The sequence below is a fragment of the Embiotoca jacksoni genome, unplaced genomic scaffold (assembly GCF_022577435.1).
Source record: "Embiotoca jacksoni isolate LCO1_2020_lvr unplaced genomic scaffold, fEmbJac1.0.p SCAF_16, whole genome shotgun sequence".
Taxonomy (NCBI): domain Eukaryota; kingdom Metazoa; phylum Chordata; class Actinopteri; family Embiotocidae; genus Embiotoca; species Embiotoca jacksoni.
In genome coordinates this window covers 14,575,528-14,589,448 of record NW_027185296.1, presented here as the reverse complement: position 1 = coordinate 14,589,448, position 13,921 = coordinate 14,575,528, and the positions used below count along the sequence as shown (strand labels likewise).

Below are 13,921 nucleotides of genomic sequence, written 5' to 3'. Positions count from 1 at the left end.
CGTCTCCTTCACCTCTCTCTCTCACTCTTCTCCGTCTCCTTCACCTCTCTCTCTCACTCTTCTCCGCCTCCTTCACCTCTCTCTCTCACTCTTCTCCGTCTCCTTCACCTCTCTCTCTCACTCTTCTCCGTCTCCTTCACCTCTCTCTCTCACTCTTCTCCGCCTCCTTCACCTCTCTCTCACTCTTCTCCGCCTCCTTCACCTCTCTCTCTCACTCTTCTCCGTCTCCTTCACCTCTCTCTCTCACTCTTCTCCGTCTCCTTCACCTCTCTCTCTCACTCTTCTCCGCCTCCTTCACCTCTCTCTCACTCTTCTCCGCCTCCTTCACCTCTCTCTCACTCTTCTCCGTCTCCTTCACCTCTCTCTCACTCTTCTCCGTCTCCTTCACCTCTCTCTCTCACTCTTCTCCGTCTCCTTCACCTCTCTCTCTCACTCTTCTCCGTCTCCTTCACCTCTCTCTCTCACTCTTCTCCGCCTCCTTCACCTCTCTCTCACTCTTCTCCGCCTCCTTCACCTCTCTCTCTCACTCTTCTCCGCCTCCTTCACCTCTCTCTCTCACTCTTCTCCGCCTCCTTCACCTCTCTCTCACTCTTCTCCGCCTCCTTCACCTCTCTCTCTCACTCTTCTCCGCCTCCTTCACCTCTCTATCTGAGTAATTAGGTAGAATGACATTAGGTCCTCATGACACCCCTCCTCATGACACCCCTCCTCATGACACCCCCCCGAGACAGGGTATCAATAAGGTGAATTTCGACACCCTGATCCTTGTCCATCCTCTTCAGCTTAAAAGAGGGAGACTCAAGCTGATCATTCAGATTCACTCAGATTTCAATTCTATTTAGTTTTCTCGTAGATTCATTTTAACTCTCTTCCTTCGTTTCAAGACTCCTTCAAATTAATTTTTGCTCCTGTTACAGTTTTCAGTTATTTTTGAGTTTCGCTAAGTTTTGACTTAGTCATATCTGCCTTTTTGTTAAGCTTTTAGCGCACATAGTTAATCAAAGTCTTAGAGTACTTCAGCAACTTCGATGATTACGTACTTATTTCATCCCATTTTGACGAGCCTGTATCACTATCAGTAATTTTGTTAACGCTGCGAGCAAGGCCAGCTCTAAGCACTCATGAGAGTTATAAGAAGTGCCGATTAGTAAATCAACGACCCAAGCCTCCACCTGCCGACGTCCAGCCTGACCGAGACGTCTCTGCCCGACGGACACCATAGGACCTCAAGGGCCAGCATCTGCCAGATGAACGGATCGAAAGCTGAGAACGGGAGGAAACCCCCGTTATTCGACTCCCATCCACCGGACCTCTGAGCGACACCATCCGGACCCGTCTCCGGCCCGTGGTCACAATCATCACAGAGTAGGCTGGTTTAAAGTATCATTATAGACTTAAATTCACTCATTCAATCCTCTGCCCGTTAGCCCGGTCGCAAATTACCTCTTTCAGTTCACCATCAGTAATCAGAAGTAATTTGTGCATTCTCATTCATATAAACATGTCTATCATTTAATCATTTACTGAGAAGTTATATAATAAATCCTTTTTAATTAGACCCAACCGTGTCGTGGTGATATCCTCCTGAGTATATCAAAGGATTTGAGTTCCGGTACGAGAATTCCGATTTAGATTATGATTGACTAATTTTATATTGATTTTACATTTATAATGTGTCCAATATTGGACTGGTGCCCCTTCTAATAAGGAGAGCAAGATTTAATCCCTCACGAATTAAATTGACATCACGCTACAACATCCATGAACCAAACATGTTTATCTGTTGTGTATAATTTATTAATATGTTCCTAAAGGTTTCATCTCTTATTATCTAGCAGCAGTCTGGCAGATGTAGCTTTACTCCAACTGACTGGCTGCTGTCCAAAAGGAAATGTGTGCTGCACTTAGTCAACTGAATGGAAATGAATGTGTTCAATGTGAAAACAAACACAAAGTTCATTTTCCAAGAGGAGATCAGCTACAAGTTTGTGACATTTTCTAACTGATACAATAAAGGAGCTATTTATCTACATTTCAAGGTCCCACCCTGCTTCGTTTCCTTTGGTGACCACATTCCTCCTCCTCCTCTCCTGTCACTCGTCTTCCTCAATAGCTCTGCTCTGCCGCATCCTGTTAACTGTGACTTTGATTGATAAAATCCTGAGACGGGCTGAGTTATCATGACCTTAACACAGTAAGCTATAGTCACACATTAAACAAACGATGTCATCGAGCTGATTGTTGTTGATTCTGTCATTTAATCTCATTTGATCTACTAAAACTATGAAGCTTTTCATATGTGGACATCTAAAATTTCTCATACCTAAACAACAAAACAGGTTGTCTTCCAAAACGGCCAATCTGACTAATTCAAAGTGATCAGCTGCTGTTGGCTTTGAGTGAAGCCAGATCAGATCTGAAACCAGGCTTTTTGAATCATGTTGTGATTATCTGCAGAGAAATAAAGTACAAAAAAGATGTATTTTCTGTTGCTAAATTTGGAAAATGATGGAAAAATAATGAACTCATCATACTTGTCAAATATTGGTCTATCTGTTGCACAACATGGTTCTATAGTCTCAGTTACAAACATCTCTGTACCTTTATCTGGTGACCTCCGACCTCACTCAGTACTATCTACAAAATCAGATCTACAGAGGAAGTGGGGGTGACTGTCAACTGTTTGTCACACGGTGTAAAAGCTGAACTACGGAGGACAGACTTCGAGCAATGCTGGACATCCTTCTTTGAGTGTACATGTATTTGCTCCTTCTTGCAAGAATAAATGTCCGATGTGTTTGATTTTGAATCCAGCCTCTGAGTCATTTTTCTAACAGAAAATCATTAAGAGAAATTTTGTTTTTGGAGTGCAACAGTGTATTCATCTCACAAAAATAAATACTTGTCAATAATGGTGAACTTAAAAAAAAAAAAATCAATGTTACAAAATTTTAATTAAACTTTTAAAACCCGTTTGACTAGATTGTTGCTGCAACATAGATATTAATATATTTAACAGCATTAAATCATCTAACTGGCCCTCGCTATGCTTTTTGGAGGTCAGGGATGTTTTGTTTTTTCAAAGCTAGAATGGTAGGAAATTAAAGTAACTATATATAGAAAAATAAGAGCCAAAACTCCCCTTGTCCACTTACAAAGGTGTTTGCCTCGTTCTTCTTTGACCTGTATGTTTCCTCACCGTTCAAAATGAGGTGCTCATAAAGGCTATCTTAAATTGATATGCTGAAGGAGGAACCTTTATATGTGCTGACCTTGAATCAAACGGATGAAGAATCATGGTAAATGTTCTACAAGCATGGTGTCATTTGCGTCCAGCAAGTTTTGAAATGCAAACTATTCAAGGAGGGAAAGAAAGTATGCAAAAAGTCAGATTCTTACCAAACTGTCCGACACCACTGTAACATGGATGTTAATTGTTACACCACCCATGTCAGAGATGGGCTCTTTACATGCTTGTTAAGTGCTCTAACTCCCTATAATACAGCACAAGTCCTTCAAACCCTAAACAACATGATGCTCTATAATTAATATTGTATGTTCCAGTGAAACAAAGAAGTTCATGTGGATTGCGTTAGAGAACGACAGCGGTGTGTCTGTCCTTACCTGCGTCTGTTGGACAGACTCTCCTCAGTCTCATTGGTCACAACAACGTGGGTGGAGCCTCCCTGGCTCTCCTCATGCATCACCTCAATCTGTGATACGCAAACACAAACATATACATTTCATTTCTAAAGGAAGGCCTTTGTGTATTATGCAGCTACCACTGCATCATTCCCAGACTGAATGTTATTTTTGACCACTTTCTACATTGTACAATTCTAAACACATCAAAACTATAAAGATTATGCAACCCGGTATGATGGCAAAGCAGGAAATAGACATGCCCATCCACTGCTGCCAAACCTGAGAGCTGTGGCAGTTACACGTTTTTCTGTAGTCGACCGACGTGTCGATTACACGCTTTGTATAGTCATCTAAAGACACATGTACCTCTAGCAAAGACAAGATCATTTGTGTCACCAACCAATCAGGAAGTGTCTGGGTTGGTCGTATAAATCATTTTGGGACAATAGCATCTTATTTTGAGATCAAGAGGGATTCAAGAGAGCTTTAACGTTTATAACATGGGAGCGGAGACGGCACCTTGATGCCTCCCTTGGTCCTCCGTATGTTCTTCTTCTTGTTCAGATCACTTTCAGCTTGCTGCTTGCTGATGTTGGAGTTATCAGAAGCTCTGCGAGCAAGAGCTGAAATGAAGGGAGAGGACCCCGGATGGGGAACCGTGTTATTACATACATGGAATTTAGAGCATACAAACGCAGACGTACCCTCCATGTATTTAAAACGTGTTCATTAGCCCACCATGCTAGTTTACAGTTCAGGCTCTCACTAATTCTCAAGCCAGTAAAAGTTTCACCCTTTAAGTTGGAGATTATTTTTTTGAATTAAAAACATTTCCAGGTTTGTCAGTCGTCGCTACTTTACATGTTCGACCAACATTTACAGCCAAGATTAAAAAAAAAAAAAGACACACTTCCTTTTTAAATCATCATCATCAGACAGGATCGATTTACATTTTTACTTCTACGTGTTAAAAATTTAAAAAAAAAGAAACAGCATAAATAACAGCCATCTAGCTGAGTGAGTGACACTGATTCAACATTTCTTCTTGGCTTCATGATCTTCTGCAAAAATGTTTTTTACAAAAACATCCGACTCACGCTGCTGGTTCCCTGCGGTTCTGGGCGGGTTCTTCAGGGAGGGCCGTTTAGGGGAGGACTCGGGCCGGGGGGCGACGGGCTGGATGGGCCTCGTCTGTTTGGCCGACAGTCTCTTCAGACTGACATGCCGCTTCTCAAACATCTCCTGGACGTCCTCCAGTCGCTTCAGCGCCTTCAGGACACTCGCCTGCAGGTATGAAGCCCAACGTCATCACTTGTCATCATTTTTGGAACCAAACATCCAGCCATCCTGTAAAGTGAACTTCTTGTGTACCTTGATATCCTCTGATAGGATGACCTCATACTGGTTGTGGAGGTTTTTCAGCTCAGTCAGTTGGTTCTTTTCTGCGGACTCCAGAAAGAGTTCGATGTCTGTCAGTGCTGACTCAGCACCTTCCTGGGACTGACACTTATCCACAGCTTGGGAAGCCAGCAGGTAGATGCCCGACTCACACCACTGGTTCACCTGCAGGAATTCAAACAGGTTCCCAGAGGGAAAAATTTAACGTAGCTGACATCCTCCCTTCACACGCGGTGCCAGTCTGAGGCGCTGCGTTTAAATGCTCGTGGCAATACATATGTTTGAGTAGAACACAAACAGGGATGTAAAATATCACATCACAGCACCCTATTTATCATTACAATATATATTCAGTTAATGGAAAGAACAGTTACAGTGTTTGAAAGAAGCTGCTAACAACAATTAGAAAACACACAACATACTTTCACCTCATGAAGTTATGGCTAACATACAACAGACTGAAAACAATTCTTTTGGATGTTTATTTCAAAATGTTGCTTTCAGCTGTGGAGTGCTGATGTGAACTTCTGTGGATTCTTCGCTACAACTGTTCTTTATGTTATATTGCTGTTATTTTATATGAAGAATGTTGTTAATTATTACATTAAAGGTGCCTCTCTCTGAAAGGTGTGAAGAGTGCATACACTTTTCCATCCCTTTTTTGCATTCAAATCAGAGTGAATATTCAACTCATGGATAATGTTGTCGAAGTGCAAACCTCACAATTTCTACAGAACCTTCGTAAAGAGTAGAAGAAGCAGCAGGAAATACAGATGATACATTTAGGGATGATGATAAATGTGTTACTATACAAACACAACACACGAGTAGGGTGGGACCTTCACACACACAGTGACCAGGATGTGAACTCAACGAAACAACCACCTGCTAAAGTACCATCATCATAGAATTAGAGCTCACACTGTGTTGCTGCTGATCATACAGCACAAATGTGATCACAGATCGTTTCCTTGTATGTTGGGGAAAATTGATGACATTAAACCAAACTAGGAATTAAATTCATTTTTTTGCATGTTTTTTGCATGTTTGTTTGCTGCTGCATGTCCTTGTATGAGTAACAAACTGAGTGTTGGGTGTTGTGTGCCTATCAGCACATTATATTTTGCACCTTTAAAATGAAAGTAAAGTACTGCCCATTGACTTAAGACCAGATTTGTGTTGGTCATTTGGTTGATTTCTGCTCTCTGCTGTTGAGGATGTTTATTTATTTGATCGTTAACCAGACCGACTCCGAAGGAAGAAGTTTCTTTAAGTCTGAGAAGAATCTCCGGTGAGTGACGGATGCGTTGCTCACAGTTATCCGTTGGTGCAGAGCTACAAAGGAGGACAGTTGTTTAGTTGGGCTAAAGATACCGATCAGGAGAGAAGAGAAAAAACCAGTCGGAGATAAATATTAAATTGTTGAATATTATTTTACGTGGTTGATATCTGTGATTGTGGAGCTACATGTGACCGACGGGGCTAGTTAAGCGCTAGCTAAGCGCTAGTTAAGCGCTGAGGGGTTAATGCGTCGGGACCTGTTGACTCGAGCGGGAACGATGACGTCATGTTCTTGTTTTAGCGCCAGAAGTAAACGGTCAGATTGAGAACAGCTGTTGAGTGTGTTGCTTAGTAACGGTGGACGTTGAAATAATGTCTGTTAGGTATAAGTGATAGATGTCACTGAGACATGAGTACATGTGTGTGTGAAATATGTTGGTATGTTAATATTGACCATACTGAATATTATATATATGTGTGTGTGTGTGTGTGTGTGTGTGTGTGTGTGTGTGTGTGTGTGTGTGTGTGTGTGTGTGTATACTATATTACTGGTCATTTCCTGTTACACCAACAATAGAGTTTATAAATTACAGTAGTGACATCGTATTAAATTCTGCTGCATGCAGATTGTTTTTGTTTGTATGGATCTGTGATGGAGACAGCGATCCCCAGAAACCTCCACAGAGCTGGAGCTGAGTGACCCTGTGACCCCTGATCATCTTTGGGCTTCTTGGATTCTCCTGCAGGAGCACCGAGGAGCAAAAGATTCAGATAAGAGTTAGTCTGAGAGCCTCCAGACATAAACTACCGGGTAGTAGACTGAAAGACAAGAGACGGAAACTGACTGACTGTGGGAGAAATACCAGTATTGGGGTTATTATTTGAATTTGTTATTTTTCTTTTATGTTGTTCCCTTGATTTTCTGTGTTAATAATTATAATAAATTGCAGTTCAGTTCTTTGTCTTAAACTGCAAACATTTGCCGTGTTTCATTCACTCCCAGAGCGACCTAAAGACAGTCCTAAACTTAACACAGGAAATCTACTGTGTTACATACATACTACATATGCATGTCATAATTTTGTTCAGCACCAGTACGTCTGTATTCAATAATGTGTTAAAATGCCAAAATTGATCATTTGGAAGACCTGAAAAAACACAAAAAGTTAACAGCAAAATGATCAAAGGCAGAATATATGATGCAAAGAAAGAATTCATGTGAGGTCATGGAGAGTGAAGTTACACATCATGACATGAAGGCAGGTCTGATGTCTGTAAACACGCATATCATACGTCGTATCATATCCTCACCTTATCGATGCCCATGTGTATCTGCAGGGATTTGGACAACACATCTGTCTTTTTCTTGGCCTCATTGCTGAAGTCATCACAGACCCGCCGCAGCTCCACACATTTGGGTCGAATGGAGTCGACGGCGTAGTGGTTGCTCTGGATCAGCTGGTCCCCGTGCTGTGCATGAAGCTGGGCCTTTTCTAGTGTGGGCTGCAAGAAAAGTACGTTAGACACTTTAAGTTTTGGAAACGAACTCTTCATTGTCCACAGCCAACTGTTCTGACACCTTTCTGTGACTTAAGTAACTCCAAAAAAAAGTCTTTTTAATTTGGAGCATTGCTTGAAAGTTAATATATTTCTTTGTTGACATGTTCTTATAAAATCGAATGTATTTACCCCCAGGCTCATGATGAAGGCCTTTATTTCATCCCAGAGTAAAGCCGGTCGAAGCACTAATCCAGGTACATTTGCATTTTGGTACAATACCAGGGTCTTTTTTCCTGGATGGTGGCCAGCTCCTGTTTTTGTGGCTCAACGTGGAACAAGGGGTGTCGGTGAAGGTGTACCGCACTTAGACCCGGTTGGAGCTGGACTACTTTAGTGTCAACATCTTTCTCACTATATTGGATGAGTTATCATTGTTTACTTTAACATTTAATTAATAATTAAATAGCAAAGAAAGTTATGAGTTAAATGATCCACATTGCTCCCTACTGTGGGCAGCTCTTCTCATGATAACCAGCTGAAGAGGCATTTATATTATTAGTTATTTCTTCCAAAACCAATACATGGTGCCGCAGCAGTTTAGAAGATGAGAGGAGCTGATTGGTCATGATTGAACTTGACTCCTAATTGTTTCTTCCTCCTACTTTAACACCGCAACACGCATGTGCCTGTGTTTGTGTTCACTAAAAAAGTTTAAAATGGTAAAATACACAACTGATGAAGGGTTCCACCATACAGTCACCTCTTATGGAGGATAGTTTTAAATATTGATGTTAATGATTAAGAAATCATTTACTTATTTAAAGATCAGCTAATAAACCAGCTATGAGGGTTTAGGTGTGTGTGTGTGTGTGTGTGTGTGTGTGTGTGTGTGTGTGTGTGTGTGTGTGTGTGTGTGTGTGTGTGTGTGTGTGTGTGTGTGTGTTTTTACTTACCTGAGCCTTCTCCTCCAGTAATTTCAGTTCCTTTAGCAGGTGTTCAACTCTGGCCACACAATCCCCGACACCTGACAGGCTGTTTAAGGTGTCCATTGAACTGTCAAGAGACACTTTGACCTAAAGGACCACAGAAGGGACAGAGACAGAGGTCATTAAAGGTCATGACCCATGCTGCTGTTGGAGTGAACATTTCCCAACATTAAGACCGTAGGGATGAACGAGGACTGTTTGTTAGTGTGTGTTAGCAGCCGGTGTGGCGCCTTGCTTCTGTCGTGGAGCCTCTAACCAGACTATCTGGGTAGTCTCAGAGAACAGAAGCTCACTGCTGCCTGCCGATCTCAGTATGAACTGTACAGCTGGTTCAAATGTTAGTGATGCTGGCTTTAGTGTGCTGAGGGTCCACAGTGGGCTTTGGTGTGAACAGAGGATTATTTAGTGGGTAGAGATTCGAAGACGGCTACAACAATATTTTCCTTTAGTAACTGGACACTTCTGTCTGTGTTGGGTCACTTTTACTTTTATGTAATTAAAGTTTAAATGCTTTCAGTGTTGTTTAAAAAAAAAAAAAAAAAAAAAAAAAAAAAGTTGTGATAGTGTTTCTTAAGAGCCTCAAACACAAATAGTGAAGAGGTTCAGCTCAGGTTTCATTTACAATCCATGATGTTAGTCCCTACTTCTCAGTGTGTAGAATGTAATGCATGAAAAACATGCTTGGATTGTATTTTAATTTGTCCAGTTGACATTGAACTAATCAGTAACATTAAAAAGTCAGTGATCCCTGCGTTTCCCACACCTTCAACTCCATAAGATTAGAATAAGGGTTCCAGGTTAGGTGCCAATGGTCAGAACTTCAGGGAGTGACCATGGGAAATAATGTAAATGTAAATCTTATTCTAACCTCTGTCTTAGGTCTGGTGTTCTCTTGGTTATTGAAGTGTGAGTGAAAGAAATCACTGTAAAGAGAATCAAGTTAATTAAACCTAAAACAAACCTTTGAATGCAAAAAGAAGTCTTCAAGATCCCAAAATGTCTTCAAAGGATATGCAGATAACTTTTTAACCTTTGATCAAAAGTGTTTGCAACCAGAGAGAGATTCCACAAATTTCACCTGCAAAACTTTTTTCTGCCTAAAAAGAGCATATAAGAGGAAGTACAGTTTGACATTGAACATAAAGACAAAGTTTCGGCCTTTTGGAATAATGAGCTCTGGACAGATGAGAACAAAGATTTGCTCAGTAGCGGGAGACATTCGGACTTTTCAACAGGAAAATGATCTGAAGCACACGAGCAAATCCTCCAAGAGCTCACAGAGAAGAACTGGAAGGTTTTGGGATTGAGTCTAAGGCCCTATTTGAATCCCATTGAAATGTTGTGATGGGATGTAAAACAGGCAGCACACGTAAGACAACACGCAAACACCTTGCAAATGATAGAATTTTAAATGAAATAATTGTGCAAAGCTTCAGCAGCTCATATCAGGGACCAAGGAACACATGAAAAAATTATTTCTGTTAAAGGGGGAGAAATAACTTCTGATGCCAACAGTGTAAGAACTTTTTCTAAAGAAGAATATCACATCTGTTGATATTTTTGTTGAATGATTGAAAAGGTTCATGTTTTCTTGTGGTCTGCAGCACTGGACATCACATCTATCTGTAGGCACTGCTTGAAAGAATCAAATGCTTGCTTGTCTGTTTGTGCCAAAAACAACAATAATTTCCAGAGCAACAAAAGATATTTTTGTATTGGTTCATAAATTCTGCTGAATGAAGCTCCAGACTCACTCTCGCTCCTGTTTCTATTTCATGTTCACAATATTTCCTCAGTCCATCTAGACTCTTCACTTTTAGAATATTTTTCCATCCAAACACGTCACCACTGATTATGTCTAATTACCCTCCGGTCTGTCCTTTTAGTTTGTCATTGTGATTTAGTTCTATTAAATACCATATTAAGAAACACAAAGTGACACCAAAAATGTAAAAACTACACTTAAAAATATCAAATGATAACATCAAACATTTGAAAAATGGAGGACACAGACTCCACTGGACCACTTGGAGACTCAGCCGGTCGGTGTTTTGTTAGGTTGGTTTTTACAGCTGAAGTCTGATGAAGCTGTTTGTACAGGAAACATCCAAAGTGTGCAGGGCAGAGGCAGACAGGCTGACGTAGCAGCAGATATACCTCTCTGAAGTCCTGTTTATGGTGACGTAGCTGCAGATATACCTCTCTGAAGTCTTGTTTATAGTGACGTAGCAGCAGATACTGTTAATAGTGACGTAGCAGCAGATATACCTCTCTGAAGTCCTGTTTATAGTGACGTAGCAGCAGATACTGTTAATAGTGACGTAGCAGCAGATATACCTCTCTGAAGTCCTGCTCAAAGTGACGTAGCAGCAGATACTGTTAATAGTGACGTAGCAGCAGATATACCTCTCTGAAGTCCTGTTTATAGTGACGTAGCAGCAGATACTGTTAATCGTGACGTAGCAGCAGATATACCTCTCTGAAGTCCTGCTCAAAGTGACGTAGCAGCAGATACTGTTAATAGTGACGTAGCAGCAGATATACCTCTCTGAAGTCCTGTTTATAGTGACGTAGCAGCAGACACTGTTAATAGTGACGTAGCAGCAGATATACCTCTCTGAAGTCCTGTTTATAGTGACGTAGCAGCAGATACTGTTAATAGTGACGTAGCAGCAGATATACCTCTCTGAAGTCCTGCTCAAAGTGACGTAGCAGCAGATACTGTTAATAGTGACGTAGCAGCAGATATACCTCTCTGAAGTCCTGTTTATAGTGACGTAGCAGCAGATACTGTTAATAGTGACGTAGCAGCAGATATACCTCTCTGAAGTCCTGCTCAAAGTGACGTAGCTGCAGGCACTGCTCCAGTTTCAGATGGTGTTTACACCAGAACTGTTCGAAGGCGTTCTCCGTCTCATCCAGCTGAGCGAGGAGCCTGAAACACACGACAGGAACTTCATTACATTGCCTACTTCATGTTATACGAGGATATTATGTCGGAGATGCCTCAACATCCGTCACCTTTCCACGGTGGTTTGGTTCTCCATCTCGTCTGGGTTCAGTTGATGATTGTCAGACTTGCCTGCCTGCTCCTTGATACACCCGAACAAGGTGGTGCCCTGCTTCAACGCCAGCCTCAGTTCATCCTGAGGTAGAGACATAGAAAACATTCAGATCATCTGTAAAACAGCAAATGTCTGCATCTCATTTCTACCTATTATTGGAGTATCTAATGTGTATCTGGCATGTTATTTGGAGCATGTATTGCACTGTGTTTACATTGACATGTCTGGTTTGGCAGAAGTGATACTACAACTTGTAAGGAAAGGTAAAGACGTAATGACAGGCAGTGACACCAACAGGACTCCATGGACTCTTTTCAACAGACCAGCTGAAGAGGCTGATGTTACCATATGCATGTTATACTGTACTTACTTTACTGTAATACTACTATACTTCATACACGTGGACATGTGACAGAATCCATTGTGAAATGATACCTTGGCATGCTGATGCTCCCATCACCTCTCAATATTCAAAGTAAAGGGAAATTGAGAAAGATTTAACTTTATGCAAATACCCTGCCGTGCAGGGAACACCAAGTTGCTGACCAACACGCTAAGACCAGTTGCTGTCATTTTTAATCCAGGTGGAAATGCAAACCTCTGCTTCTCTCTCAAGTTATATTTGACTGGCTGCAAGTATTTGAAAGTCAATGGAGTAAATGCTGATTGTCACATCAAATGCTATCAAAAGTTCTGATATAAGTTTACAAGCAGTTGGATGTGTCTGAGCTACAAGAGTTTGAATGTTAAAAGAAGTGTATATTTGTGTTGATTTATCCTAAGAAATTATAATGCTATGTTGCTATCATAATTTAGTCTACATTTCGTAGAATACGTTTTTTTTTTTTAATCTGACTGTCTGTTATAGTTTTTAGGGTTTTTTTTGGACTTTAAGCTTTGCAAAAATGTACGAGTCAAAACTATTTATCTGCTAAACTAAAGAAGTTGCTATGACGTGGAAATACTCTTCCAGGGAGGCAACAGGTGAAACAAATTACATGAAACACAATAAAGTGAGTTGTGAGGGTCTCTATCACCATTCATGTGTTGGGTGGTTTCGTGCTCTTCATCACCTTGAGGTTGTTGTGTTTGTCGGTGTGGGCTATCAGGAGGTCTTTGGTGCACTGGACGTCATTAGGAAGCTCCGTCTCTGCCAGGTCGGCCCCAAACTTCTGTAACATCTGGGCTGTGGTTTTCACCGTCATGGCAAAGTTCTCGATGGCCTGAGGAGAAAGATGCACCCGTCACTCAGTAGAATCCTAGAAAGAAACTGACCATAAAGATCCAATCTGTAGGGTCTTTACAAAGACAAGATTTGCTCACAGTGCGGTGGTGTATCCACTGACTGTGACAGTAGTCCAGGCTTCCTCCTAACTCCCGGGTCAGCTGGCCTTTGTCCACGTAGCCATGGAGGTCCGACAGAGAGTTCAGCATCACAATCTGCAAACACAGTGCATCACTATGATCATGACATACATTGTAAACCAGTAAGACTAGCAGTGGTAAAAAGACTTCATTACAGAGAAACATGTTCTTTTTTATTCCATGATATTTACAGTGATGATGTCATCAGGGTGAGCTGGGTGTGTTTACAACTTTCATTACAGAGAGTCTGAGATGAAAGATGTGTATTAGGTATGGTCTGACAAACAACAGTATTTCTTCATGTATTTATTATTAGTGTTGCATTATGGGAAGTGTACAATGCAATGTTTGTGGAAGTACCACAGCTTGGCCGGAACCAGTACAACAAAATGTGCTTCAAGAAAGTGTTCTGCAAATTCACTGGTTTAAAAAATGTGTATTTAACGCATTATTTATGCTGTTAACATCTTCATGCTCTGTATTAATTAGACTATTATTGTGTCATGAGAGTTTAAAAGTCATCATTTCCCTTTAGTTACACATCAGGATCTCTTCTCCTGGACTATTTAAAGAGTCAGTGCAAACAAATCATCCTCTATGGAATAAAATTATGCAGAAAATTTATATTTTTAATGATGACCTCTTATTTATCATCTGATCTGATGAATAAATGTACTCTTT

General features: G+C 41.0%; 1 protein-coding gene across 7 annotated transcripts in view; it reads right to left on the bottom strand.

The window, feature by feature from the left end:
- mcf2l2 (MCF.2 cell line derived transforming sequence-like 2) overlaps positions 1 to 13,921 on the bottom strand; it is a 102,836-nt gene that overhangs the window by 56,594 nt on the left and 32,321 nt on the right. For all 7 annotated transcript variants that reach the window (XM_069151063.1, XM_069151069.1, XM_069151064.1 and 4 more), the window contains 10 exons: positions 13,199 to 13,315; positions 12,949 to 13,098; positions 11,832 to 11,956; positions 11,631 to 11,745; positions 8,778 to 8,897; positions 7,636 to 7,827; positions 5,017 to 5,208; positions 4,743 to 4,929; positions 4,165 to 4,268; positions 3,625 to 3,713 (listed from right to left, as the gene is read on the bottom strand). In XM_069151063.1, the coding sequence (XP_069007164.1) occupies positions 3,625 to 3,713; positions 4,165 to 4,268; positions 4,743 to 4,929; positions 5,017 to 5,208; positions 7,636 to 7,827; positions 8,778 to 8,897; positions 11,631 to 11,745; positions 11,832 to 11,956; positions 12,949 to 13,098; positions 13,199 to 13,315 (1,391 nt within the window). The remainder of the gene's footprint in view (positions 1 to 3,624; positions 3,714 to 4,164; positions 4,269 to 4,742; positions 4,930 to 5,016; positions 5,209 to 7,635; positions 7,828 to 8,777; positions 8,898 to 11,630; positions 11,746 to 11,831; positions 11,957 to 12,948; positions 13,099 to 13,198; positions 13,316 to 13,921) is intronic.